The sequence below is a fragment of the Ictidomys tridecemlineatus genome, chromosome 11 (assembly GCF_052094955.1).
Source record: "Ictidomys tridecemlineatus isolate mIctTri1 chromosome 11, mIctTri1.hap1, whole genome shotgun sequence".
In the NCBI taxonomy this organism is placed as follows: Eukaryota; Metazoa; Chordata; class Mammalia; order Rodentia; family Sciuridae; genus Ictidomys; species Ictidomys tridecemlineatus.
Genome location: NC_135487.1, coordinates 76,950,576 through 76,977,769, shown reverse-complemented (window position 1 = coordinate 76,977,769; position 27,194 = coordinate 76,950,576). Strand labels below are relative to the sequence as shown.

Sequence of the window (27,194 nt, the reverse complement as noted above, 5' to 3'; positions counted from 1 at the left end):
CAAGTGTGGCAGGGAAAGCTCCTTCAAGCTGGCCTCTGTGCCTTCTTCACTATGTCTACATCCTCCTTGAGCACTTCACTGCTCCCTGGCACCACAAGATGCTCCAAGCTTACCCTGTCCTTCGGCCACCCCTTCCCAGAACCAACCATCTCCCCAAAGGGCCCTGGTTCATTTCAGGGGAAAGTGGCCCTCAGAGACCAAGATCTGGGTGCCAGATTTGTTCACTGCCACTAAAGTGTCATTGGGACCAGGTCTTCTCAGTAGATAGACCCAGGGAAGATACATTATATATGTCCACAGACATCCACACACTTACATCTGTATTCCTCAGTCTCTGCACACTAAGCTCTATGCTCACCAAAACCTTTAGCTCCAGTCCAACACCAGAGGCTCATTCTAGTTTTCTGTCTCTGCATTTATAACTCCCTTCTCCAAGATTGAGAAACTGGCTTTTATCACCCCAAATCATTTATCTATCAGAGTTTATTACCTGTAAGTAACAAGTAAGTGCCCCATCTCTGCTACTACCCCTCCCTGCATAGATATCCCCTCTCCCTGCTTTTGCTGCTCTGTGGAGCTCCTCTTCCTTCAGTCCTGGCTCTGATACTCCACACCAGCTCAGCCCCCTGGAAGAACACTTTCCTCATCCCCTTGGGGCTCAACCACTCTCCCTGGAACCCTCTGTGGGTGCCCTCCTCACCCTCCTCTGGTTTTCATCCTGTTTGAGACCTAACCCTACCATGAGTGCCCACCTTCCTGTGCCTGACCTAATGGCTTCAGGAATGCATTTTTTTAAAAGAGTGTCATCATCTGAGCTTTGTGAGATCAATGACTATTTTTTTTTCTGAATTCTAGAGATGTGCTTAGAAAGTAGCATCAGTGGGGCTTCGTGACCAATTAGAAAGAGTGAGAGATCCAGTTGGATGTTTCAATTTATTCATCTCATAGATATAGACTGAAGGTCCCTGGGGGAAGGAGACAGCAGGAAGACTAGGAACTGTTTAGACAGATGAAGTCAACCCCAGACCCTAAGATCTGGAGGATCCTGGTTCCATCCCTCATTGTACAGACCATGAAACAGGTCCTAGTTGTTCATGACTTGCTATCTTCTCTGTTCAAGATAAATTATGCAGTGAGTGCAGGACTGGTGGTGGGCATCTTCGTGGGGTTTCAGAAGAAAGCCTACACATCCCCAAGCAATCTTCCTGCCCTTGTTGCTCTGCTCATGCTGTATGGGTAAGTCATTTGGGCTCCTAACTAATGGCACCAAAGGGAAGCCAGGGGTGGGGTGGGACTTCTGGCAGTGGTAGATGCACAGGGTTTGTGTCCAGTCCCTAGCAAGGTCTACATCTGCTAATCAGGAATCTGGCTTCTGTTTCTGACTTTTCCAATAGGGATATTTCTAAGGATAGTCCATTCAGGGACATTGGGAAGGGCTCCACATAGTCTGACTCTTCTTGCACTCCCACTGTGGCCTTGCCTGGAGTCTGGGAATTGGTCACTCCCCAGTTCCTCCACAACCCTGAGTCATCCGTGGCCACTTTGCCCATCTCTGTGCTTCCATCTGTACTGCCCAGGAGTTCTTTTCACATAATAGAAAACTCCAGCTGGAAAGCTGCTCCTGAGTCAGGCTAGAGGGTGACAGAGATTCAAGTCCAGCTGGTTGTAGAGCCCATCATGCAACTTTATATCCCAGGCCTTCCTCTTTCTGTGGGTGTAACTATGGACAAGTAAACCACCCATGTGGGGCCCAGTTTCCTCATCTGAAAAATGGAAATAATGATCCCTGCCCTTCCTATGTGGGCCAGTAAAATCTTACCAGAGCAATGGTTTCCATTCATCTCTCTTGGAAAAGGGGAATTCAGAAGCCAGGGAACTATGAGCTGCCCAATGAACTGTGATGATGAGCTGCTGGGGACCTTCAACTTTGCTTTGCTGATCCAGACTAGAGCCAGAAGCACTGCAGGGTGGAGAACCCTCCTGTGTATTGTATTTAACAAAATATACACACAGCCACTGTCATTTGCTCCTCATATGACCCATGAGATGGTCAGGACAGGCCTTATGATCTCCATTTAAAGATGAGGCATAGAACTTAGGGATGGAGCATCTCTTTTTTCCCCCTGGGACTCTGGCCATTCAAATGTGTCACCTCACACATGAGGGGAGTACATCCTATCTAGGTACAGCTGATAGGATGACAATTGGAACATTTCCCATGGTATTGCCATTTCACACAGATGGGCAGTCATTCCCATGATGTACCCAGCATCCTTCCTGTTTGACGTCCCCAGCACAGCCTATGTGGCTTTGTCTTGTGCTAATCTATTCATCGGCATCAACAGCAGTGCCATCACCTTCATCTTGGAATTATTTGAGAGTAACCGGGTGAGTGTGACTTTCTTGGCATCTTTATTTGATTAAGAGTATACTATTTGATTAAGAGTATATTGTACTAGAGAGTATGCAATGGCCAAGCAGACCCATGGGCAAGCACTGCATGTGTAGATGCTCAGTGCTTAGACCAGCATTGTTGTCTTCTTTCCCTCCCAGCATGCCTTTCTTCTTGCTGATCTGCATGCTCTGAATGTTGCATTTTCTAAGCCTATTCTGCAAGCTATAAATGACTGCAAGACCCTGACTTTTTAGATTTTCATATCCTTTCAAGAAAGTTTCCTCTGGGACTGTGTTAGGTTTGTTAGGTTTTCTACACACACACACACACACACACACACACACACACACACACACACACTGACACTAGTAAGTATCACATTTAGGTGATTTCAAAATGTAAAAGGAACAAAAGACATATAATGAAAAAAATCTCCTTTCTACCCCTGTTTCTGATTCACCCAGTTTCCTTCTCCAGAGGAAACCTTATTCAAGTTTCTAATGTGTTCTAGAGACATAAAGTAAATATATAAATATTCTTTCTCCCACTTCTTATGCAAATTACAACATATACCATGTACTATCCTGCACCTGTTAATCCCTAGGACAGGATTAGGAAATCATGGTCCTAAATGACTCAAATGTTTTGAGCTACGAAGTCCACTTGTCCTGTCCATACCCTCTGACTTTCCCTTCCAGAAAGAAATGGCCAGCTGAATCCTAAAAGAAGTGGCAGTAGCTACAAGGCTGCCTTTACTCCACACTCCCACCTGCTCTGTCTGAGTCCTTTCATGGCTGTCCTCAGAGCATTCAGGTTTGCTGGTGTTCCTGTATCCTCAGGCATCTCGCTAGCCCTTCCTTTCCTCATGAATTCTTCACAGTCCAAGGGGTGGGCACCAGCCAGCATATCTGCACTGTGCCCTTGCTGGAAAAACAGAGGGTAAGTCTGTACTGAGGCCCTAAGCTAACCTCCCATGACTACCTAAGAGCCACTTTCCCCCAGACCTAGTGAGGTTTTCTGTGGCTACTGAGCCAGGAATTAACCTACCTGTGCCATTAATAATAGAAATATGGCAGATCACAGACCAGAGGGACATGGATAAGAACACAGAGCTAGAAGATGGCCTGCATACCTGGTGGATGAAAATGCTGCTCATCAGAGCTGTTTTTGCCATAGGCTTACAGCCCACTGTCTTAAGAGGGTGTGTTATTACAGAATAATTAAATAGCAAGCTAAAAGGAACTCAGAACATTCTCCCTCCTGCAGTCACATTCAGCCACATATTGAGCACTTAGCCATTTACTAAGCACTCTTCTTCCCATAAAAGCTGCTTACTTGAGCAATAAATGCTACAGAAATTTCCAGTATCCCACATGAGGCTCTTAGGGTAGCTGCTATCATTGCTTAGTTGGGAGGCATTTACTAGGTGAACACCATGTGACAGATATGTGAATGGAAACAAGTGTGACTCACTCATCTTATGCCTAAGAGTTCCTGCTCCAGCAAGGAAACAAGCTGCACATCAAAGTTAGCAAGTGACAAAAGCCATGATATATGGTAGTCCATAAAACATCAAAGGAGCAAGAAATGTAAAAGACTACAGATCAGAGTGGGCCAGAGAGCTGGGCTGCAGGAATTAGAAGCATCTTATGGGGGATTTTCAACTTGAATCAGGCCTGGAGTAAATAGAATAGTATTAGCCTATTTAATGAATCATAAAGTAACTACAATGAGCTAACCACTGTACAAGGTATTTAGGGAACCAAGGTATTTAAGTGGAGAAAGTAGGTGCATTAAAAAAAGAAATAATCCCAGGAATGTGGTAAGAGAGGAAAGGATATTTAACCCAGGAATCAGAGGAGGCCTAAGAGAGAAGGGACTGCTTGAGTGACTCCCTAAAGAAGGGTAGGGATCTTGTCAGAGAACACAAGGGAAAAGAACATCCTTTCCTGCTAAGAGCTATAGGTGTCAGAAATTGCAAATGCCACTGGGCCTGGTGGCACAAGCATGTAATTCTAGTCACTTGGGAATCTGAGGCAGGAAGATCCCAAGTTCGTGGTCAGTCTGTCCATACACGTCTCAAAATAAAAAATACAAAGGTCTGGGGATATAGCTCCGTGGTAGAGTGCCCCTAGATTCAATCCCCAGTACAGAGGGAGAGAGGGAGAGAGGGAGGAGATAGAGGAGAGAGAGGGGAGAGAGAGAGGGAGAAGGAGAGAGAGGAGAGAAAGGGAGGAGAGAGGGAGGGGGAGGGAGGGAAGGAGGGAGGGAGGAGGAGAAGAGAAGAAGGAAGGAAGGAGAGGAGGAGGGGAGGGGAGGGGAGGAAGGAAAGGAGGGAAACTAAATGAAATCGCAAATGCAGACGCCTAGAGGGAAAAGAGCACAGTGCTTTCTGGGAAGAGTTAGGAGGTGGGTGTAGAGAAGGATGAGGGAAACTGCAGAGGTGTAGAGACTATAGAGGTAGGAGGTGTAGTGTAGGAATGGGCCAGAGGGAGTGGACAGCTGGGCTCAGCAAATTTCACCAGCCTCACTTTCTTAGTGTCCTTTCTACCTTTTAGAGGGAGGCTGTGCCCAAAACTGCTTAGACAATAACAGGTTGCCCTGTGTAGAGCTGAGAAGCAGAGCCAGGAGGCAGCTGAAAGCCTGCTCCCGTTTGGTTCATGCTGGACTAAGATAGAGTTGATGGAAGAGCCTCTATTCAGGTCTGACTCACAGCTGTACCAAAGGGGAGACCCCAGTCACACTCCTAGCAGCTGCTGCATCTTCTGGCAACAGGCATCTTGGAGAACTCCCACACCATGGCAAAGAAAGTCTGCAGAAGAGCTGCCCAAAGAGACAGCATCAAGGCCGCTGCTTCTCCATGGATTATTGCTGTAGTCCGTGGAGTCATGGAGGGTTAATTAAGGAAAACAATGTGCATGTTCTTTACAGTTAGCCCCAGTGCCCACATAGCACTGAGCACAATAAATATTTAGAAAATGCTACTGGGCTAGGTATTAGTTCCTACCCACAAGAATGACACAGGGAGCCCCAGGCATTGATTAGTCACGAATTTATTATTACTTCCGTGGCCTAGTCCTGAGGCACCTCCAGTTAGTACTTCAGGATGTCCACATCAAACCCTCTGCATCCTGCCTGACCAATCCCTCCTGTGGCCAGTCTAGCTGGAAGTCCTTTTCCTGCAGACCTCCCCTGCTCCCACCTGAGAGGGCATCCTGGCCCACCTGCTCAGGACAGGGTAGGCAGCATCAGCCCTTATATCTAACAGTTGTCCTTCTGTTTCAGACGCTACTCAGGTTCAACGCCATGCTGAGGAAGCTGCTCATTATCTTCCCCCACTTCTGCCTGGGCCGGGGCCTCATTGACCTGGCTCTGAGTCAGGCTGTGACGGACGTCTATGCCCGGTTTGGTGGGTGGCATTCAAGGTCCATGGAGCACAGGCCCTGGATCCATTGAGGCAGGGAGGATTGCAGGATACAATCATATCTGTACCCTGGGCTGGGGTGGAAAGGCATTGTGTTGGCTTGGGTTTATTCTGCCACCTAGGAGGGATTAGGGTGCCTCTGTTCTCATGGCTCAGGAGTCATAGGAGGGGCAGAGGGCAGGTTTTTACTCTCTCCCTCTTTGACTTGAAAGCCAAGATGAGACTCATGTTTGGCTCTTACTTAATCCCTTGCATGAGGCCTGGTCCAATTGGGCCTATTGTAGCCAGGTTTTTAGGGGGTACCTGGGGCAGCTGACACAGACTCAATCCCTATTGATGTTCAGTGGCCTCAAATTTCCAGGTGAGGAGCACTCCCCAAATCCATTCCAGTGGGACCTGATTGGGAAGAACCTGATTGCCATGGCAGCAGAAGGGGTGGTGTACTTCCTCTTGAACCTCCTCGTCCAGAAACACTTCTTCTTCACCAGATGGTATGCCCTTGCTGCACCTGGGGGTTCTAGCGGGCAGCTCAGTGTGTCTTGGACTGAAATTCATACTGATATGGTCATTTCTTTCCTCAGGAGTCCCACTCCATAATGGTTTTTTACATTTTCAAAGCCCGGCTTATTCTAAATAACATAGGAAGAGATAGGTTAAAATAGGCATATTAGAATTGAAGCCAACTCTCAACTTTAAACTATTTAAAATAGAATATCACTAGTTTTAATTCTTTATTTTAATCTTCTCCTTTAATTACCACATACTCATTTGAAATTATACAATAGCATTGCAAATAACAATGGTTAAAAAAGCATCCAAAGAACTAGGAAATAATTTTGAGAAAACACAAAGTATACCCTTTTGCTAATTAGAAATGTGAGTGGGGTTACCATAGGACAGAGAATATGGGGAGTAATATAGGGGCTACATGCCCCAAGAGTGCAGCCAGGAGCCTGTGAAGGGGTGAGGGGCAATGATTCACCCTCCCTCCCTGGATGCTGGATAATAGCTGCCAACTCTAACTTTACCAGGACTTCTCAATGGCTGGGTCAACTGACCAGGGCCCCAACCCAGCTCAGCCCATCTTCCCTAGGCTCTTCCCCCAGGCCCTGCCAGCTCCTACCTCATTTTGAGCAGCAACCCAGGTTCCTCTGTAATCTGGACCTTTACTGGCTTTGCAATCACTGGGCCCTCCCTAACAAAATTTCCTGACAGTGTTTTGTTTCTTTTCCTTCTCTCTCTCTTTTTTTTTTTTTTTTTTTTTGTACTGGGGATTAAACCCAGGGACACTTGATCATTGAGCTACCTCTCCAGTTCTTTTCTTTTTTATTTTGAGAACGGTCTCACTATGTTGCTGAGGCTGGCCTCAAACTTGCCATCCTCCTGCCTCAGCCTCCTGAGTTGCTAGGATTACAGGTGTGTATCACTACACCTGGCCAGTGTTTTGTTTCTTTATATTTCCTCTCTCAGACTAATTCTAGTCACATGTAAATAAAGATTCCAAGTTTGGACTTGCCTTTTTGGGTTTTGTTTTGTTTTTGTTTTGTTTTGTTTTGTTTTTTTTGTATCAGGGATTGATGATGGATTTTTTGTACAAGGGTGCCTAACCACTGAACCACATACCCAGTCCTCTTTTATATTTTATTAGAGAGAGCATCTCACTAAGTTGCTTAGGGCCTTGCTAAGTAGCTGATGCTGGGTTTGAGTCAGCTAAGGCTGGCTCCATCCTCCTGCCTCAGCCTCCCAAGTCTCTGGGATTACTGGTGCCACCATACCCAGCCATTGGACTTGCTCTTTTGTGTATTTTTTAAGATTTTTGACCCATAGGAAATTGATTCATTGGAAATTAATCTATTGTTCTACTCACAGGATCATAAAGATTGAAAGAAATAATGGGTCAAACACTTTTGATAAAACATGATCAGGAATTGGTTCTACTTATGGGACACAGTGTGAGGAATTATTGTTCTTGGGATCCTCAGCCCTTGAAGACCTCTCTACTGCTTTGGCCACATCTTTTTTTTTTTTTTTTTTTTAGTTGTAGATGGACAGCATGCTTTTATTTTATTTGCTTATTTTTTGTATGTGGTGCTAAGGATCGAACCTAGTGCCTCAAGCTTGCTAGGCAAGCACTCTGCCACTGAACCCCAGCCCAGCCTTTGGCCACATCTTTTAAAGGCCTTTGTGATGAGTGAGAAAGGGTGGAGAAGAGGGTTATTCAGCCAAATAAGCCATTACCATCACACTCTGAGGACGGCACAGTTGAGTGGGTCCTGCCTGCCTTAGATCCTAAGGAGGACCAAAAAGGCATGCCACAGCCTCTGGTTTCCAGCCACACCCATATTAAGAAGGAGCCAGGGAGGGGAGAAAGGAAGGGTGCTCTTGTCAAGGATAGGGCCCACACAGATACAGAAGCCCCAGAAAGTAATGGTGCATGGAATGGTAGGAGTTCAGATTAGCTGTGAAAGGTGAAGTGGGACAGGAGATGAATCTGGAGGGGCACAGATCTGTCATGAAACACCCTCTCATCTTAATGACTTGGGACTCAAGCCTGAGGGCAACACACAACCCTGGGGGGGGGGTATTTAAATCAGAGAAGTGATGTGATCTTACCAGGACTTAGAGCAGGGGGACCAGACAGAAGGCCATATTGGTACTCAGGCAAGAACCATGGTGACCTGGATAGAAATGGTGGCATCAGGAGATGGAGAAAAATAGGTTGATTGGATAAATAGCAGGAAGTTTTTTAGACAAAACTTGGTGATGGGCTAGATATAGTCAGTGAGGGGAAAATGGGGACACTAGAGGCCTTGGTGGTCAGGGAGAATTTCAGAGAAGAAGCTATGCCTTTAAGGATGGGAAGATTCCTTTAGCAGAGCAGGAGGAAGAGAATATGTGAAAGGTAGCAAAGGCCAGCATGAGCTAGGGACCAGGGGCAGACGCCAGTAGTATAGAAGAATGAGATGATCAGGTGGGAAGGGGCGGGGGAGTGAGGGGTGCTGAGCACAGGGCTCTGATATTCCAACTGGGAAATCTGGTTTTAGCCTATAGCTGATGGAGAATGATGGAAGGTTTAGTGGCATGGGATGACCAGATGATAGCAGTTTTTAAGAGGTTGAGTTTGCATAGTGGGTAGAAGAACATAGAAAGCTTGGTAGACAGAACTAAGCTTCATTGAGTTGTTGACATAGAAAAAAAAGTCTTAGTAAGTTCCTAGGTCCTGCGTCTTTACTCTGTGCCAGGCACTGTGCTGAGCTCATCTTCACTAAACTGTATGAGATAGAGTCTTCTCTCCATCCTGTGGTTGGAAGAGGAAAGGTTCAGAAAGGTCCATGACCTGCCAAAGATCCAGCACGAACTAGATCCTGGAGCTGACTCTAGATGTAAACATTCAACCTCTCTGTGCCTACCTCCTGTTAGGAGCACTTTTTAGAATAAAAGCCCTAGAAGATGGAAGTCCAGGGGAAGCAGAAGAGAGGGAATTGGAGAAAAGGTCAGGTGAATACCACAGTGCCCCCAAGGACTCCACACACCCAGCCCAATCCTGTCCCTCTTCCTTCCCCTAGGATTGCCGAGCCCCCCAGGGAGCCTATTGTTGATGAAGATGATGATGTGGCTGAAGAGAGACAAAGAATTACTAGTGGTGGAGATAAAACTGATATCTTAAGGCTAAATCAACTCACCAAGGTAAAGAAAAAGGCGTAGGCAAGTTGCTTAGGAGGTGCTACTGGTTGGACCTCAGATGGCACAACGTTGTCATGTTCCTTCTCTAGAGCAAGTGATCTGCTTCTTCAAGCACTCTGTTTTCCTAATATGTGGCATCATCATCATCTCTGTGTTATAACTTATCTTCCAAGAGCATCTAGGTACATGCTTTGACCCTGCTATTCCCCTTGGGTATTGATACAGAACCTCAGTGAGAGCTCCTTCAGCTGACCATCACTGATCTTTCTCCATTCCATTTCTGTACAGCATGGGTCAGCTTCACAATTCTCAGAGCTTACAGCTGCTCTCTGAACACCCATGTTAATCCATAACCTCTGAGCATTGATGGTTTTCTCCCAAACTAACCTTTCTCTGCTTGCTCTTGCTCTCCCTGCTCTAACCCTGTCTCAGTCCTCACCTCAGTTTCTCTGGATCTTACAGGTTTATTCAGGCTCCTCCAGCCCAGCAGTGGACAGGCTATGTGTTGGAATCCGTCCTGGTGAGGTAGGTATCTGCAGACCAATATGAAAGTGCTTCAGAAAATCAGTTTATGCAAGACTCCTCCCCTCTGAAGCAGAGCTACTCAATAGGAATCTAACAAGAGCCACGTAGTGAATTTTAATTTTCTAATAATTACATTAAAAAATAAAAGCATATAAAACTAATTTAACAATATTTTTAATTTTGCTCAATATGTCTAGTGTTATCACTTCAATATGAAATTAATATAAAGTATCGATGAGCTATTTTGCATTTTTTTCATTCTAAGCCTTTAAAATCCAGAGTGTTTTACACATAGGGTCAATGTCCATTGGGACTAGGTGTATTTTGTGTCAGTAGCCACATGTGGCTAGTAGCCTCTGTACTGGCAATCCAGGTCTCAAATGCCTCCCCCAGATCACACACCGTCACTGGAGCCTGACATTCCAGGCCCTCTTATTCTGCTGTGCAAGACCAGCTCTGTTTTTTCTCCTAGTGCTTTGGTCTCCTGGGAGTGAATGGTGCAGGCAAAACAACCACATTCAAGATGCTCACAGGGGATACCACAGTAACATCAGGCGATGCCACTATAGCAGGCAAGAGGTGAGTGCCCCGCCCTTTCTGCCTCAGGGTGTAGCTCACAGGCCACATCCCTGATCCAACATACAGAAGGTGATCTTCAGATCCTATGTCAGAATGACTCTGTGACCTAGAAAGATCATTGCCTCCCAGAGAGCATGGTCCTAAAAGTACACAAGAGATCCACTGAAAAATGGAAATGAATTGTGATTATAAGAGTGTTATTAGCACTGGTTCTTAGAAAGTTCTAGGAAGCAATAAGTCAGTGGTCCTTCATTTCTCTGGGGTCATTAACTTTTGAGCACCTAATAAACCTGCACCCTCTTCCTACAAAAGATTACACCAGCAGGGTGGTGGCGCATGCCTATAATCCCAGCAGTTTGGGAGGCTGAGACAGATCAAGAGTTCAAAGCCAGCCTCAGCAAAAGTAAGGCACTAAGCAACTCAGTGAGTTCCTTAGTGAAAATGTTTCATAAAATCTAAAATAAAAATACAAAATAGGGCTGGGAATGTGGCTCAGTGTTCGAGTCCCCTGACTTCAATCCCTGGTACTAAAAAATACAAAAGAATATACCAGCACCTCCCATGACCTCTCTCCACACATTTTTGCAAAAAGTTTCAGGGAATTTACTGAACCCTGAAGCATGTTCATGACCCTGCTGGAGCCCCTGGATCCCAAGTTCGGAATTACCATGATGAAGGTTGTTTCTAGATAGGGACTTGTTAAAGGACTCTTGAGAGCCCTAGGTCTGCAATGACTGCATGTTGATGCTTGGCTTTGCCACACCAAAGAGTATAAAGGAAAAACTGGCCTGTGTCCTCAGCTTCCAGAGGGTGAATGCTTCCCTCTGCAATTTTAAACAGACTTCCTGCCTCTATGGGAAAGGACAACGGATGACCTCTCACATGTTTGCCTCTTTGCTAGGTCCCTGCTTTGATTTCCAAATGTGAACATTTGGTGTGCATTGCTAAAGCAAAGCAGGAAGGAGAAGAGTCAGCCTACTTATCCCCCTGGAAGAAGCTTTCCAGCCCAGATCTCTAGTCATTCTCTCTATGTAGGAAACTCACCAATTGCTATTTCTTCTTACAGTATTTTAACCAATATTTCTGAAGTCCATCAAAATATGGGCTACTGTCCTCAGTTTGATGCAGTTGATGACCTGCTCACGGGCCGAGAACACCTCTACCTTTATGCCCGGCTTCGGGGTGTACCAGCAAAAGAAATTGAGAAGGTAATAATGGTTTGTTGTGGCCATATAAGAGTTTGGCAAACCATAAGCCTATTTCATGGAGTATGTTAATTTAGAGATTGGAAATTAAAGCATACTATCCATTCATTTATTCATTCCAACAAATGCTCTATAGTGTCTATTGGATGCCAAGTACTGTTCTAGAAGCCAGGGATAGAGTAGTGAACAAAGTAGGAAAAAAAAATTCCTACATTCATATCAAAAAATATGTGCACACTTACCTATCAACCCAGCAGTTATACTTCTGAAAATACATATCCCACAGTAAAAAAAAATGCATATGTACAGGTTATTCATTGCATTTATAATGCAAAATACTGGATATTACCTAAATGTTTAGGCACAGTAGACTGGTTGATGAATTTATGGTACATGCACACAACAAATCTTGTGCAGCTATTAAAAAAAAAAAAGAATAAGGAAGATCTCTGTGAACTGATGGGAGTTAATTCTAATATTGTTAAACGGAAAAAATCAAAATGCAAAAGAGAACTAATAGAATGCTACTTTTATGTAAAAAAATAAATAAAAGATCATTTAAATGTCTGTTTACCTTCACAAATAGAACACAAAATGGGTAAACCAGAAAACAATGGATTTGGTGATGAATAAGAGGGAGTTAGGATGGAAGAAGGGAAGGGATAATAATTCTCTGGGGATATCTCTTTCTATAGTTTTAGCTTCTGGCAAATGTTAATATTCTACATATTCATATATAAAACTAAATCAAAAGAATGAGAAGAAAGTATAAATGGAAGCAAAAAACATTGCATATAAACTGAAGCTAATTAAACCCAATTTTATTTCAAATAAATATCATAAGCATACAGATATGGGAGAAGAACTAATACAACTGACGAACATAGTATTTGGCTATTCTCAGTCTTGGGCAGGGTGCAGTGAGGACAAAGAACTTCAAGTTCTGAGTTCTTTTTAGATTTTTACAGTGGCATAGAAAAAGCAATTCTGAAACCATTTTAGATGTGTTATATAGGATTAAGTAAATGGATAAATGTGTTAATGTTTTTGGAGCCAACATTCTCACCATGGAAGAAGTAACAATACAAACACAGAAAGGGGGAAAGCAAGAAGGAGCTCTGCGGGGTGGATTGGAGTTAGAGTTAACACTGTGAATTCATGAAATACTTACATGCTTTTATGTAAGTATATAGGTAGGCTCACGTATAGTGCACATTTACATGCATATATGCATGTGCATATTGGTGTGTATGTGTTTATTGTCCTCTGAAAGAGCCAAGAAGGAAGAATACCCTAATAGCTGTGAGTGTACTCTGCCCAGATTTTGATCTTCATAATATTCCCCTTCTAAAGGGAACCATGACTCTTCAAATAAGTGACAGATGCCAAAGCTGGAACATCTTATTGTGCTAAAAGTAGGAAGCAAAATGAAGAGATATGTCACAAGAACATAGGAGCCATCCTGAAGGGACCACCACAGCCAAATATGGAACAATCTGAAAATCAAAATAATGAAATACCATGATAGGTTGTAAAACACTGGAGGTAAAGTAGGAATTTGTGTCTATACTGTTAGATAAATAGAAGAGAAGGGAAGGATCTTGCTTACAGTCAAGTGCTGATTAGTGTGAAGAAGTTCTGGAGTCAGAAAACGACTTTGCAATGACCATATTAAAGACCAGATTGCACAAAAATCACCAATGTATAATAAATCTAGGGGAAGTTTTTATGAGAGAGGAAATTTACATGTTTTAAAAGAACATCTACACAGATAGCTTTTTGGTTGCAAGGGGTGGGGAGCAATTCATAATGGAAAAATTAGGCAACATATTAACTGAGTGATCAAAAGTAATGTTATCTACAAGAGACAGGTGGACATCTCATGCCCCAAACAGGATACCCAAGGGACACAACTTCACTCATATGGAATCCTTACTAGAAATGTGTAATCTGAATCTTATCATAAGGAAATATCAGACAAATTCCAAAGAAGGAACATTCCATTTTTAAAAAATATTCTTTTAAAATATCAAAGACATACAGACAAAGAAAGGCTGTGGAAATATTCCTATAACAGGAGGCTAAAGATATAAAGAGTGAATTATAGACAATAGACTGCATCATGTGCTGAAGCAAGGTGTGGGGAAGTGGGGTGACATGAAGAACATTATTGGGACAGTTGATAAAACTGAACTATGAACAAGTAGATTAGATAAATATCATGACAGTGTTAATTTACTGACCTTGATAACCAAACTACGATTGTGTAAGAGAATATCCCTACTCTTAGGAATTATGCATGGAAGTACTTAGAAATGAAGGTCCATAAACTTATCCTCAAACAGGTCAGGAAAAATAAGTGTGTGTGTGTGTGTGTGTGTGTGTGTGTGTGTGTGTGTGTGTGTGTGTGTGTTTGTATGAGAAAGAGAGGGGGAGCTTATGAATGTTCTTTGTATTTCTTTTATTTTTACACATTTTTAAAAGTTTGAAACTATTTCCAAATGAAAAGTCAAAAATGGAGCTTATATTCTAGCAGGAGGGACAATTGATAAATCAGTGAAGTATCCATACCAGGCAGAGTACAACAAATGCAGAAGGCAGAGCATGGTGCGATCATCTCCATCAACTTTCTTAGTTTTTTCCTCTGTACAAATGTGCACGTGTATATACCTCCACCCCTGTTATTCTCTATCATGTTTCCCTGTAGAACTCCCTCAAAACACTGCTGTCATTCTATTTAATTTCTATTGTCTGTCCTTGCTGCCCATCTGTGAGCATAGCATGATGGTTGTGTTTACCATTGTTCTCCAGTGCCTAGCACAGTGCCTGACATAGTGAGTGCTCTGTAAGTATGCATTAACTGCACAAAACTTTAGGTGTGACTCTATTGAGGGGTGTAACCAGTGGGTCTTGGACCCACCATCTTCTCAAAGAGACCTTAGGACTCTTCCTTTTCCAATAGCCACAGTCTAGGACATGGTAAGAAATGCTCTCTTCATCTTTGTAAGGCCTAAGTTCATTTCCCTAAGTTCACTCCCTTGATGACTGTTGAGCTGCCCAAGACACACTGGTATCAAAGGTACAGAGTAGAAAGGAGACTCTATCTGCTCCTGAAGCATGTGCCAGAGGACAGGAGCCAGCAAGTAGCCCTAACTGGGTCTGTCATCCTGGACCGGTGGGATCTGCGAACGGGAAACTTTGAACCATGGAGGTCTGCCGTGTGCCCATGTTCCTCTTCTCCAGATGGGATTTCATTCTCTTCTTTAGGTTGCAAACTGGAGCATCCAGAGCCTGGGCCTGTCTCTCTATGCTGATCGTTTGGTGGGCACATACAGTGGGGGCAATAAGCGGAAGCTCTCCACAGCCATGGCACTCATCGGCTGCCCACCTCTGGTGTTGCTGGTGAGGGCATCGCAACCGGAAGTTGGGGGGGCCACCCTAAGAGCCAAGCAAGTCGGCATCTCTCTGGTCGGGAAAATGTGTCCCAGGTCCTGTGGCAGTTTGTTTTCATCTGGATTGCACCCTGCACGGTTCCTTTTGAGCCATCAGCCCAGTGTTTGCTTTGCAGCTTTCAGGCATGGTCTGATTAGGAGTTGCTGGGAAGTCTCTCCAGGGCCACAGCTCACCATGGGGAAGTTCTGTCCCCTCTGGGGAATGTTGGTGTCTGGTTGGAAATTACTTCAGCATGAGGGGGTCTGTGTGGGATACCTGTGTACAGACATGTTGATCTGGATCCAAGGCTCCCATGACTCTCCCCAGAGCTGGAGCAGGCCCAGGGCCCCAGACCTTGCAGTCTGAGGTTCATGAGGGCATGGGTCACAGGACATGGAGGGAGCCAAAAAGTTACCTGGGTTATCTTCCTCTCCTTACACACTTGTAGTTTTGTGTTGTCCATTTTGGTGGGGTTTTTTGTTTGTTTGTTTGCTTGTTTTGTTTTATTTTGGCCTTTTTAAAGGATAATTCTACCATTGCCTATATCAACTGTAACCTACTCTCAGGTTGAAGGAATCTAGAGGTGTACATCATGTTTCTTTACTCTGATTCACCTCCAGCCTTCCATGTGCTGCACCTGGGTGCCCCTCCCCCATCTTGCTGAGCTGGGAAACCACTGAGAAAGTATCTGTCAGCTCATCCTTCTCAGACACCAGGGCTGCTCAAAGGGAGTCAGCTGGCAGAGTCTGTAGTGACCCAAAAAGGTCAACTCCAAGTCCATATGCCCCGCTCTCTCTCCCACCCCACAGGATGAGCCCACCACCGGAATGGATCCTCAGGCGCGACGCATGCTGTGGAACACCATTGTGAGCATCCTCAGAGAAGGGAGAGCCGTGGTCCTCACCTCTCACAGGCAAGAGATGCCCAGGGTGGGGAAGGTGGGTGGGAGTCCCTGCTACTGCCTCATCTCCTCTCTCCTGTACCACAGCATGGAGGAGTGTGAGGCACTGTGTACCCGGCTAGCCATCATGGTGAAGGGCACCTTTCAGTGTCTGGGCACCATTCAGCACCTCAAATACAAGTAAGCAAGCTGGGGGGTGGGTGGCGGCCTCCTTTTTGCTACCTTTTGTGGGGTTGAACCAGGCCCTGTGTTCTCTATGGATGCTTGGGAGAATCCTGCTGCCTCTCATCCCACCTGTTAGTGGTAGCTGGGCCTAGTGCCCCGAGGCAAATGCAGAAAGCATTGTGTTGATAATAAGTTCCTCTGTATTGGACTAATTGCTTGTGGTTAAAACACTGATTCAATGTCACCTCACTTATCCTACCAGATCCACTCTGGCTTTTATCATGAGAGGCCACAACCAATATAAGAATGATTAGGAGACCAAACAACTTGGAAACCAGATTTCTTCTCTAGACTATTATATGCTTTTAAGTTTGAAAAATGACCATAAGAAACTAAGAATGCCAGTAGTCTCGATTAGAATTATCCTGTACCCATAAATTGTTGTAAATAATTCCTTATTTACAGTTTGTGTGCTGAAACTAACAACCAGTTAAAACAAGATTATCATTATATTGCCAGGTTCCCTTGCATTCTGACATGCCTTCTAACCTGGGAAAGAGTGGGTTTATAGTTGTGGATTTTATTTAACACACTTATCAAGAGCCCAGAATCTAAAATCATCAGCTAGTTGATAAAAGGGACGTCACAGAATCTACCTTACCTATGCGGATGTGCTTAATCTTAAGGATCTGTAAAGGTGTATTTCAGTGAAAAGGTCTAGGGAGAAAGGTCTAGTAGATGAGCTACATTTGGCAAATGGATATCTGACCCTGATTTCTTGAGTAATTACAGTCTCCATGCTGGATATTTGTGAGGACATCAGCACGTAAGGTCAGATCTTTGTCAGCAATTCCTTGTGCCCAACTGCTGAGAGATGACCCCATACTCCTTTGCCTCTCATTCTCCATGATAGAGGAGATGATTGAAGAGATGAGGAGGCATTTTCCCATGTGGAGAGACATCAATTCTCTGGAGCTGAAAGAAGGATAGAGAATGGCCCTAGGTCAAGGAGGGACCTTACAATGATAGTGTTCATCATACACCCTGACCTAGCCATATACAGATGCCAAAGGACCACCAGCACACTCTCTGGTAGACCATCCTTCATCCTCCCTGTGAAGATTACCAGCAACCTGGTGAAGGGAGGAAGGAAGCACCAATGGCCCTGTTTCTGGAAACTTCCTTAGAGAAAGCATGCTGTCTTCCCAGGCCTTTGCTTCCCCCTGGCTGGTGTCCTAAAGGCCAGTCAGCCCTTGCCACCCCATTCAGAATGCACTGGTCACATGTCTTTATCAGCGGGCCTGGGATCTCCACAGGGCTACAACCACCTTTGACTTCAGAAAGTACAACTTTGCCACTTTACCACACACATTCAGACCTTTAAAAACTGGTACCAAAAGGTTTCCCCAAGGACTACTACATTTCTTTCTCCTAGTTTTAAACACACACAGATGGCCAATGGTATGGGCCTAACCCCAGTGTGCAGGATGAGTCTACTCCTTATTTTGTGATTGCCTTTGACCCCACCCACTAACAGGCCTGTACTTCACTGTGCATCCCTTAGGTTTGGAGATGGCTACATTGTCACAATGAAAATCAAATCCCCAAAGGATGACTTGCTTCCTGACCTGAATCCCGTGGAACAGTTCTTCCAGGGGAACTTCCCTGGCAGTGTGCAGAGGGAGAGGCATTACAACATGCTCCAGTTCCAGGTCTCTTCCTCCTCCCTGGCCAGGATCTTCCAGCTGCTCCTCTCCCACAAAGACAGCCTATTCATCGAGGAGTACTCAGTCACACAGACCACACTGGATCAGGCAAGTCCACCTCAGGGCACCAGGCACAGGAGAGAAGACTGTGCAAAGACTGGGCCAGAATGCCAACGTGGGCTGCAGTTGACACAAGAGGCAGGCATGACATTCCCGATTTTTAACACACTTTTGTCTCTGTCTATTAGGGTAAATCTTGATAAATCAGAAATTGTTTTCAAATAATGTTACTCGTCAGCAAACAATGTCAGTGATTTTTTTTTTTTTAGATCGTTCTTCTTTTACATGTTATTTCTTTCTTGTGTGTGGTGGTGGCTTTTTTTTTCAAATCAACTTTAGTGATATGTAATTTACATATAATAAAACACACCTATTTTAAGTGTACATTTTTGTGATTTTTTTTTAAAAAAAGGTTTGTTTGTTTGTTTTTTTAGTTGTAGATGGACATAGTACCTTTATTGTATTTATTCATTTTTTTAATATGGTGCTGAGGATCGAACCCAGTGCTTCACACATGCTAGGTGAGCACTCTACCACTGAGCCACAACCCCAGGCCCACTTTGGTGAGTTTTTATAAACATGTTCCATCTGTATTTTTATAATGTAATCACACTCTTGATTGTGGTAAAAATATATATGTGTTTGTGTAAAATATATATAATTTACCACTTAACCATTTCTAAGTGTAAAATTCAGGAGTGTTAACTACCATCACCACCACCCATCTCCAAAACTCTTTTCAGCTTGCAAAACTGAAACTGTGTCCATTAAACTATACTGTTCCTCCTCCACTCTGCCGCTTCTCCTAGCAACTATCATTCTTCTTTCTGTCTCTATGAAACTGGCTATTCTGTGTACCTCACACAAGTGGAATCATGCAAAATTTTTCCTTTTGGGACTGGCCTATTTCACTAAGCATAATGTCCTCATGGCCCATCCATGTTGTAGCATGTGTCAGAATTTCCTTCCTTTTTAAGACTGAATAATATTCCATTGGGTTTAAATGCCACATTTTGCTTATCCTTCTATTCATTCATCAGTGGACCTTTGGGTTCTTTCTGAGTGTTTTCTTTACTAAACACCCTGAAAGACAGTTCAACAAAACAGTAGAAACAGGCAAGTCACCCTTTACTCCTTGAAGAGGAGCTGGCTCACCTGCTCACTTGCACCTTCTTATCAGCCTTGAGCAGATGAAGGCCAAACTGGATTCCTTAGGCAGGAGTTGTGTGCATTGAATGAAGATCAGAAAAGAGTCAACTACCTTTTCTTAGTTCCTTCTTTAACAGATTAGGAAGGTGCTATCTGAGAAATTGCCTTGCCTTGGTTACTCCAACATCTGAACCCAAAGTCCTTTGAAACCTCTAACAGGAACTTCCTTGGCTTGGCTCGGAAGATGCAAGCTCTGTCCAGGGGACCAGTGGCTGGGTTTGTGTGCATGTACCAGCCTCCCCTGGTCAGGACACCAGTCACCCCAGTATGGCTGTATGATAATTGGAAAATACAGAGTTAACTGGGTAGGTCGTGTAGGGTGCTGTTTTTCTGGAGACATCTACTTAACTCTTGCTCTTCTTTTGACTCCAGGTGTTTGTGAACTTTGCTAATAAACAGCAGATGGAACCTCATGACCTTCCTTTGCATCCTCGAGCTGCTGGAGCCAGCCAAAAAGCCAAGGTACTGCTGCTGCCCTTTCTCAGTCCACTGCTTGAGGCAGATCCTGGGCTCCCAGGCCCAGTTGGCCCACTGCACCTGAGGTGACCCAAGGCTCACACATACCTCCTGCTGAGAGCTCCACTCATACCATGCCCCTACCATATCCTTGCTACATCCCCACCACTCTGCGCTGAAGGTCTTGTTGTTCCTATTGTAATCTGGAAGCCATTTGGAAAGGACAGCATATTATTGTTGTTGTTATTATTATTATACCAGGGATTTAACCCAAGGGTGCTTAACCCCTGTCCCACATCCCCAGCTCTTTTTATTCTTTGAGACAGGGTTTCACTAAGCTGCTTAAAGTATCACTACCACTAAGTTGCTGAGACTGGCTTTGAAAATCCTCCTACCTCAGCCTCCCCAGCTGCTTGAATTGCCAGCATGCACCACCATGCCCCAGTGGGAGAGCATTTTTTTAGAAGAACTTTCCCACATGTTTTTGTTTAGAAATAAGAAGCATGGAAGATAGGACAGAATATGAAAACATTTTGGTTATTAGAATACTTGATATCTATGTCTGGTCATGCATTAGAATTTCAAAGGAAGGGAGTGAACCAGCATCTGTTTCAATGGTGGGCACATTTAGTTAGATCAAGGGCCATGTCTGTTGTAGGAAGGGGGCTCTTTGTTCTTTAGAAAAGTATCAAGATGAAAGAGGAAGAAGCAATAGAAGGTGTGGATCCTGGCCTGCAATAACTCTTGAGTATGTCCAGATACCTGCCTTGGCACAGTGCCCATGTGAGAAGCACACCTTGCCCTCCAAATTCCCCAGACGGAGAGATCGCTAGAGAAAGCATGGAGGTGCCAGTTCTCAGGTGACTTGACTTAAGCCTGGGGTTTTTTGTTTGTTTGTTTGTTTTTTCATTTTTATAGATAGGTTTATTTGATGAGGACTGTGAAGCCTGGGGTTTTAAAGGGTTGAGTTGACTCAGCCTTTCTCCCCTGACTTACCTGAAGAATAAACCAAATCAAATCAAAGCATTTTCCAAAAAGCAGAAGTATGCAAGATCTTATTTTCCAAATTTCTCATTCCTCCCAACCAATTTCTTGATTGCAAGAAAAACCAAATCTAGTGAATGACTGAGATACTGCTTTCCAAAACAGGGCTTGTGATGAATGTTTCCCTTTCCTTTTGACCAGTAGAGGTCTCACGGCCACTTAGCAAGGTGGAGTTTGCACACACACATACCCCGCCAAAATGCCAAGCAAAGACACCTATTCAGGGAAGGTTAGTTTTGCTGATTTCTAGTCACCATTTCTCACTTATAAATCTTGTAGTTGCTGTTGACACTAGTCAAAATGATTCTTTGAAATCAGCTTGCAATTATAAATCCTTTGGGGCTGGGGCTGGGGCTCAGTAGTAGAGCATTTGTCTAACATGTGCGAGGCCCTGGGTTCGATCCTCAGCACCATATAAAAATCAATAAATAAATTAAAGGTACAAAAAAATATGAATCCTTTTTATAACACAGATACATAATTGGGTAGCAAAATTGTTTCCTAGAACTTCCAGGGTCGACCCTGCTCCTCCCCCAGCCTCCATTGGCATACTCCATCTTAAAGGGCCAACACATCACCTCTGGGCCAGGCCAGGGGCACTGATAGTCTGTAACCTACAGCAATTAATTCCAAACTTTCCCCTTTATTAGACATAATTTTTAAATTATATTTTTTATATTTTGGCTCACAAATATTAGAAAACCTACTGTGACACATTTGTTAAATTATTTATTATTATTTTATAATAATTTTTTTAATTCAAACCGTATCTCTAATTTATGACATACTATCTTTACAAAGGTTAGCAAACTCCTTTGTATGTAAACAAACCTGTCATGAAACAGAGTTAATTACATTCTTGTTCTTATTACACCACTTTAAAATACTTTTTTTTTAAGTACTCTACAGAAAAGGGTAATTTCTCTCAAGGCATTCTAGAAAAGCTTTGCAGCTTGCTTCTGAACAAATGGGAGAGCTGAGCTTCAGGAAGTTCAGCAGGCTGTTGGCCTCACAGTCCCCGGCTGTGAGCAAGGCCTACACAAGGTCTAGAGACCTGCTTATCAAGACCATTTTAAAGTTTGTCAGAGGACTTAGTCTTGGAAAACATCTTTTGGAATTAGGTTTTGTGTTATCTTAACCATCTATTTTATAAAAATAGGTGAAGATTGTTTTGATAGATGAGTAGGCGACAGATGATCAGACAACTTAAAAACATCCTAAATGGGTTTTAAGTATGTGGTCATCTGTGCTTTCTAAAGTCAGGAACAACTCAGATCAATTTCTGATCCTTATTTTCACACACTGTTGCAATTTCCCTGCCTCACTTTTAATCTTATCCATTTGTTTCCTTATGAAACTAATTTCATTGTTTAGAGGTACCTGATGCCTCATTGCACCACCTCAAAGCATATGCTGAACCTTGAATACAATAATAGTAATCATTGCCTTAAGAGATGGGTGATTTTAATCCAGAAAACTGAATAAACCACATTTTGAATGGACTGGGAAGGCCTGCCTCTAGCCCCTCTTCCCACACTCTCCCACACCTGTAGCAGGGATTGGTTCAGGAATTCTACCTACACTTTATGAATAGAAACAGAATATCTCCAGTTAGAAAGGTCACTTCATCTCCTCTTCTCTAGGGGCATGGACTTGGTTCCGGAGTTTGATCTGAAGCCCGATATCCTGAACCCCAGCTCAAATCCTACTCTATGATCCATCCCCCAAATTAAATGTTCATGTTTCCTAGGAGCCACCTTTGTAGGAAGTGGACAAAGGAATTCTGGACTTGAGCCTGACCTGCCTTGTGATTTCTTGGCTTTTAAGACAGTAAGGGCATAGTTACTTCCTTGGGCTAAAAAGCAAATCAAAAGACACCATAGCATCCTTTGGAGGTGGCACGCAGGATTGGCTTCCCTCTAAGATAGCAACCTGCATGCACTCCAGGGTGTGCGTGTGCATAAGGAACATGGACACCCTGAATCTTAAGAGCTGGGAACCCTGAACAATCACCTCACAGAAGAGGAAACAAACATGACCCATAGCCTCAGTGATCTGACAGAACCACAGTTCCCTTAGCTGGGCTTCCTTCAAAGAACTTGTAATGTCTAAAAGCAGCTACTCCAGCTCTTCAGAAAACTTCGATGATAAGAGTCTATCTAACCTCCTTCCACAGGCCTGATATCCTTCAGCACTGCTCTTCCCTACGGCTGAAAGGAACGCGGGACTGCAGGAGCCTTTGCCCATGTGGTCATCCAAAAGAAACTGATCCACTAAGCAGCAAACAAACATACAAGGAGCACAGTGAACTCAGGAGGAGGCTCTTTCAGAAGGAAACCAGAGGGATAGTTCACCTGCAACACCTGAGGGTGAAACTGACCCCACCAAACAATAGAATAACCTTTCCATCCAGACCATGGGAGTAGAATCCCAGTCCAACCTGCCATACCTTTAGCCTCAATATCACTCTTATTTCAAGTGAATCTGCTTCTGTGTATGTGTGGTGTGTGGATGGTGAGTTAAGTTTAATTTTCAAGGAGAAATAAAATGCAGTCTAATCACAAATCACCCTATTCACTGACCTCCCTGGTGTGCACCATCTAAAATGGTTTCAGATATTTTCTGTGGGAGTGTGTAGCTCCATATAGTGCCATAAACCTCCATGAGAGTTATTGCCACAGGAGCACTTTCTGCAACACAGGTGGAAGTAAATGGACTAGTGTCCATGTTGCATGTCAAGTCTTTATAGGGTTTAAAGAAGACATCCGTCTGGTGATGCATGTAAACACTGTCAGTGGGTATTATCTGAACCCACATTTCACATCTGTTTGCCCGGCACATTTGAATGCCTACCTCACAGGTATAATTAGGACAGGAAACAAAAGAGCATGGATAGGTAGGAGTGGCTCATTGGATGGATGAAACCTGACATGTCTTTGTAAACTTAGAAGTCAAGGCCTCATACAACACCATGCCACACCCACCATGCAGACAAGTGTGTCCTATGCAGTGGTATCAGAGGGAATGGGTCATGGGGCATATAAAAGCTCACCAGGAGCTAGAAAATGATAGTTTTAAATCAAATCATTCAAAAGACTGTGGGTGAGGAAAGCAAATTGACTTCTCTACCAAGACAATCTTCCGTCTAGGACCTATGGATGGGCTTCGTAGTGCTCATACCCAGTGTGCTTATTTTTGAGGAGTATTCAAGTTGGCAGGTTAGCCCAAATCTCCCTGAAAATGAGTTAACCTACTGAAAGATCCCCCCCCATCTTAATTCATAAAGATTTATAAAAAGGAGAGGAAGAAATAGAGTCAATTCAGAAAACAAGACCACATAAAAGATGTTTCAGGCATATGACTTGCTTTCAGATTTTTGAAGTTTCTAGTTCTTCTTTGGGGAGCTTAGGTTTTCCAATAGCTGTAATCAAAGGAGAAGCTTCTTTCAGTGTGAGTAAAGAGCTCACAGAGAGCTTCATGTGTGCCTGTCACTCCAGCTTTCCTAAGAGACAGGAAGAAAAAACAGGGGCAGCAAAGCTCGGGCTTGGAGGAAAGAGTCTCTGTGACAGCTTGGGGACTTGCAGTGCAGTCCCTATAAAGGAAGTTCTGCCCCAGCAGGATTGTGAGATGGTGGAGAAGGGGATAACATTTCTCCCCTGGTAACAGGGAGTGTTAGCCTTAAAGGACAGCTATTTCAGGCACCCAGACAATTGAGGCTCAAGTTTCCTCAGTATGGTGGTTTAGGGCCTCAACAGTTGTCCTGAGAATAACAGTTCATTAATCCTAATATTTATAGGTAAAAAGATATTTATCATATTTTGTCCAAAATGATCATCAGACTTGGGAAAGTGTAGGTAGGAGAAGATTCAGATTCACAAAAGCAGGCTTACAGAGCTAGAAAATACCTCAGCATTCAAAATCTAAGATCCATATAATTGTTTTGTTTCCATTGTTTTACTTGATAATGAAACAAAGTCCTAGAAAAATTAGATTCCTTGACTGGTCATTCAGCCTTCCCTGCAGGTCCCAATCTGGTCCTCTTCCAGTTGCTTCTCTCACAGGCAGAGTTCACAGGTACCAGGAGACATGACCTCTGACCCCAGAACTTTGAAATTCTCTGTCCAAATGGTGTAAAGCCTGCTTCCAAGCCCTTTCTGAAGCAAGGCTGAGCTCAATCATACAGACTGGTGTCTGCACATGGCACATGAAACCCATGTGAAAACCGGGGAGGGAAGGAAAGGAGAGCGAGCCATGGGGCAGCCCACTCTGCACCACCATCGTCCAGTGTGGAACTCCAAGGAAACCAAGAAGTTGACATTTGATCCCAGGTCATAAAGAAGTTCATTATTTAGTAGTTGGTTCACTTGGTTTATAAGTTACTGAGATGGTATAGTATGAGGATCCCCAAAATATGTGCTCTCCTTGGGGTCATCCCCACAGCTCACCATGCCACATGCTCAGCTTTCTGAACAGGTGTCCATATTTATCAAGGCTTGAATGTGGGTCTTCCGTGAGGTGTCCATATTTATCAAGGCTTGAATGTGGGTCTTCCATGAGGCAAGCTTTGCCCAGACTAGAGTATTCCTATTGATTTTGTATACTGTTAGCTTTTACAAGGGAACACAGCCATGATCTTGTGTCATGGTGAGTTTCAGGGGACATTCCGTTCACAGAGTTCTGCAGAGACAGCACCTGGCCAGAGAACATTTCAGGCATGCTGTTCAGTCGCAGAGCTGTTCTTGGTTTCCAGCACAGCTTGGTGGTCTCTTTGGTCTTGAATGATACTGACACTGAGTTGATCCTCCTATAGCTACCAGAGAAGCAAAAGAGTAAGAGAGAAGGGAGGGGTAGAGGAAACAGCAGAAGAGGAGCAAAGAGCACCCAGAACTCCATATACTGGGAATGAAGCACTGAATAAGACCAGACTCTGTCTTCATGATTTGACTATCTTTTTTTTCTTCTTTTCCCCCCCATACTGAATCCAGAGGCATTCTACCTCTTAGTTACATTCCTAGCCCCTTTTTACATTTTATTTTGAGACAGGGTCTCACTAAATTACCCAGGCTGATCTCAAAACTTGTGATCCTCCTGCCTCCTACTTGAGTAGCTGGGATTACAGGCATGTGCCACCAAGCCTGGCCATGGTGTTAACATGCTAGTGAATGGGTCAGCAGGCTTTTCATAAGGGAATGTATGTAATGGAAATTTTCAACTTTTTAGGTTATATGGTATCTACTTAAAACTACTCAACTTGGGTTCTGTGGCCCAGAAGCAGTCACAGACAATACATAAAGGAACAGGGGAGGCTGGATATGGCCTGTAGATCATTGGGTGTCAACCCTTCCAGGGAGTAAACAGAGGGATGTATTATTAGAAGGACCTAAAAACAGCTTCAGGTGCCTTTTAGTAAATCCCAATATCACTTGTTCCCTTTATTCTGTTTTACAGTTGGGACTTGAAATAACTCTAGCCGGGACAGTAGATGTAATCTAAGGTCAGAGAATGGGAACCATTTTCAAGTTAGAATCTTTAATTTTTTATCTCCAGCATACAAGATAATCCCTACCAATAACAATTGGCAGCAGCCAACCTGCAGGAAGGTATGACAGAGCCTAGGATTTTACCTGCCTCTCCCAACCACCTTGCTTCATGCAAGATAATTTATAGGCAAAGCACCAGTTCTTCCCTAAACCAGCAGGTGTCAGGACCTGGCTCTGAATATCCATGCTGGTTCCCTCAGCTAGGGAGCTCTATAGAAACAAAATAGCGAGATCTGAAGGTTGGTTCATTTTTTAGTTTGGGTTCTTGGGTGAAAACCAGGGTAGAATCAGGAAAGCCCATTTATTTGTAGTCTCCATGTTGAAGAGGAGTATCCAGTGATGTTTACCACCAGAGAGATGATGAGCTTTGAGAACTACAGAATGCTAAAGTAACTTTACACTTCATTATTTCAATTGTCCTCATTCTCTGAAATTCTAAACCAATTATTTTTCTGTTCAGTTATAGGCATAGCTCTTCTCCCCATCCTAGAGGCTCAAGACCTCAGAATCCTCTTCCTCCTTCTTCACATCCTGCATTCTGCCATTTGCTGAGACACAGCTTCCCACACTACAAGGTCATTCCCAATTCTCCCTCTCTCCTTGCTTTTTATCACTGCCCTTTATCATTTCTGCCTCGGTGATATTCCAGCTCCTAAGTGGGCTGGCCTATCCTCTCCCACGCCCATTGAACACTCCATTCTGTTTCCTCTCCTGCTTGGGCTGCCTCCCCACTCCAGGCCATACCACCATACTCCTCACCCTGACTGGGGTGGGACTTTCCACCCCAGGCCACCTTCCTACATGGACCTTCTACTCACCTCACCTGGGCTCCTTCAGACTGCTCAAGACCACAGAGGCTCTCCTTAGCC

General features: G+C 43.9%; 1 protein-coding gene and 1 long non-coding RNA gene across 9 annotated transcripts in view; one reads left to right on the top strand and one right to left on the bottom strand.

Annotated features, from left to right (window-relative positions):
* LOC101965641 (retinal-specific phospholipid-transporting ATPase ABCA4) overlaps nt 1-23,350 on the top strand; it is a 129,588-nt gene extending 106,238 nt beyond the window's left edge. For 2 of the 5 annotated variants that reach the window (XM_078026769.1, XM_078026766.1), the window contains 14 exons: nt 1,121-1,236; nt 2,241-2,388; nt 5,681-5,804; nt 6,181-6,310; nt 9,386-9,506; nt 9,966-10,028; nt 10,501-10,607; nt 11,674-11,815; nt 15,080-15,214; nt 16,054-16,157; nt 16,233-16,325; nt 17,875-18,124; nt 19,658-19,747; nt 20,423-20,560. In XM_078026769.1, the coding sequence (XP_077882895.1) occupies nt 1,121-1,236; nt 2,241-2,388; nt 5,681-5,804; nt 6,181-6,310; nt 9,386-9,506; nt 9,966-10,028; nt 10,501-10,607; nt 11,674-11,815; nt 15,080-15,214; nt 16,054-16,157; nt 16,233-16,325; nt 17,875-18,124; nt 19,658-19,747; nt 20,423-20,482 (1,683 nt within the window). In that variant the 3' untranslated portion in view covers nt 20,483-20,560. Of the gene's footprint in view, nt 1-1,120; nt 1,237-2,240; nt 2,389-3,093; nt 3,209-5,680; nt 5,805-6,180; nt 6,311-9,385; nt 9,507-9,965; nt 10,029-10,500; nt 10,608-11,673; nt 11,816-15,079; nt 15,215-16,053; nt 16,158-16,232; nt 16,326-17,874; nt 18,125-19,657; nt 19,748-20,422; nt 20,562-22,961 lie in introns of those variants that run through there. The other 3 variants (XM_078026767.1, XM_078026768.1, XM_078026770.1) reach the window with 3 other exon arrangements.
* The window catches only part of LOC120890832 (uncharacterized), a 73,634-nt gene continuing 51,872 nt past the window's right edge, over nt 5,433-27,194 (bottom strand). For 3 of the 4 annotated variants that reach the window (XR_013427915.1, XR_013427916.1, XR_013427917.1), the window contains 2 exons: nt 9,943-17,285; nt 5,433-6,448 (listed from right to left, as the gene is read on the bottom strand). This is a non-coding gene — a long non-coding RNA (uncharacterized LOC120890832). Of the gene's footprint in view, nt 6,449-8,432; nt 8,498-9,942; nt 17,286-27,194 lie in introns of all 4 variants that reach the window. The other variant, XR_013427918.1, reaches the window with a different exon arrangement.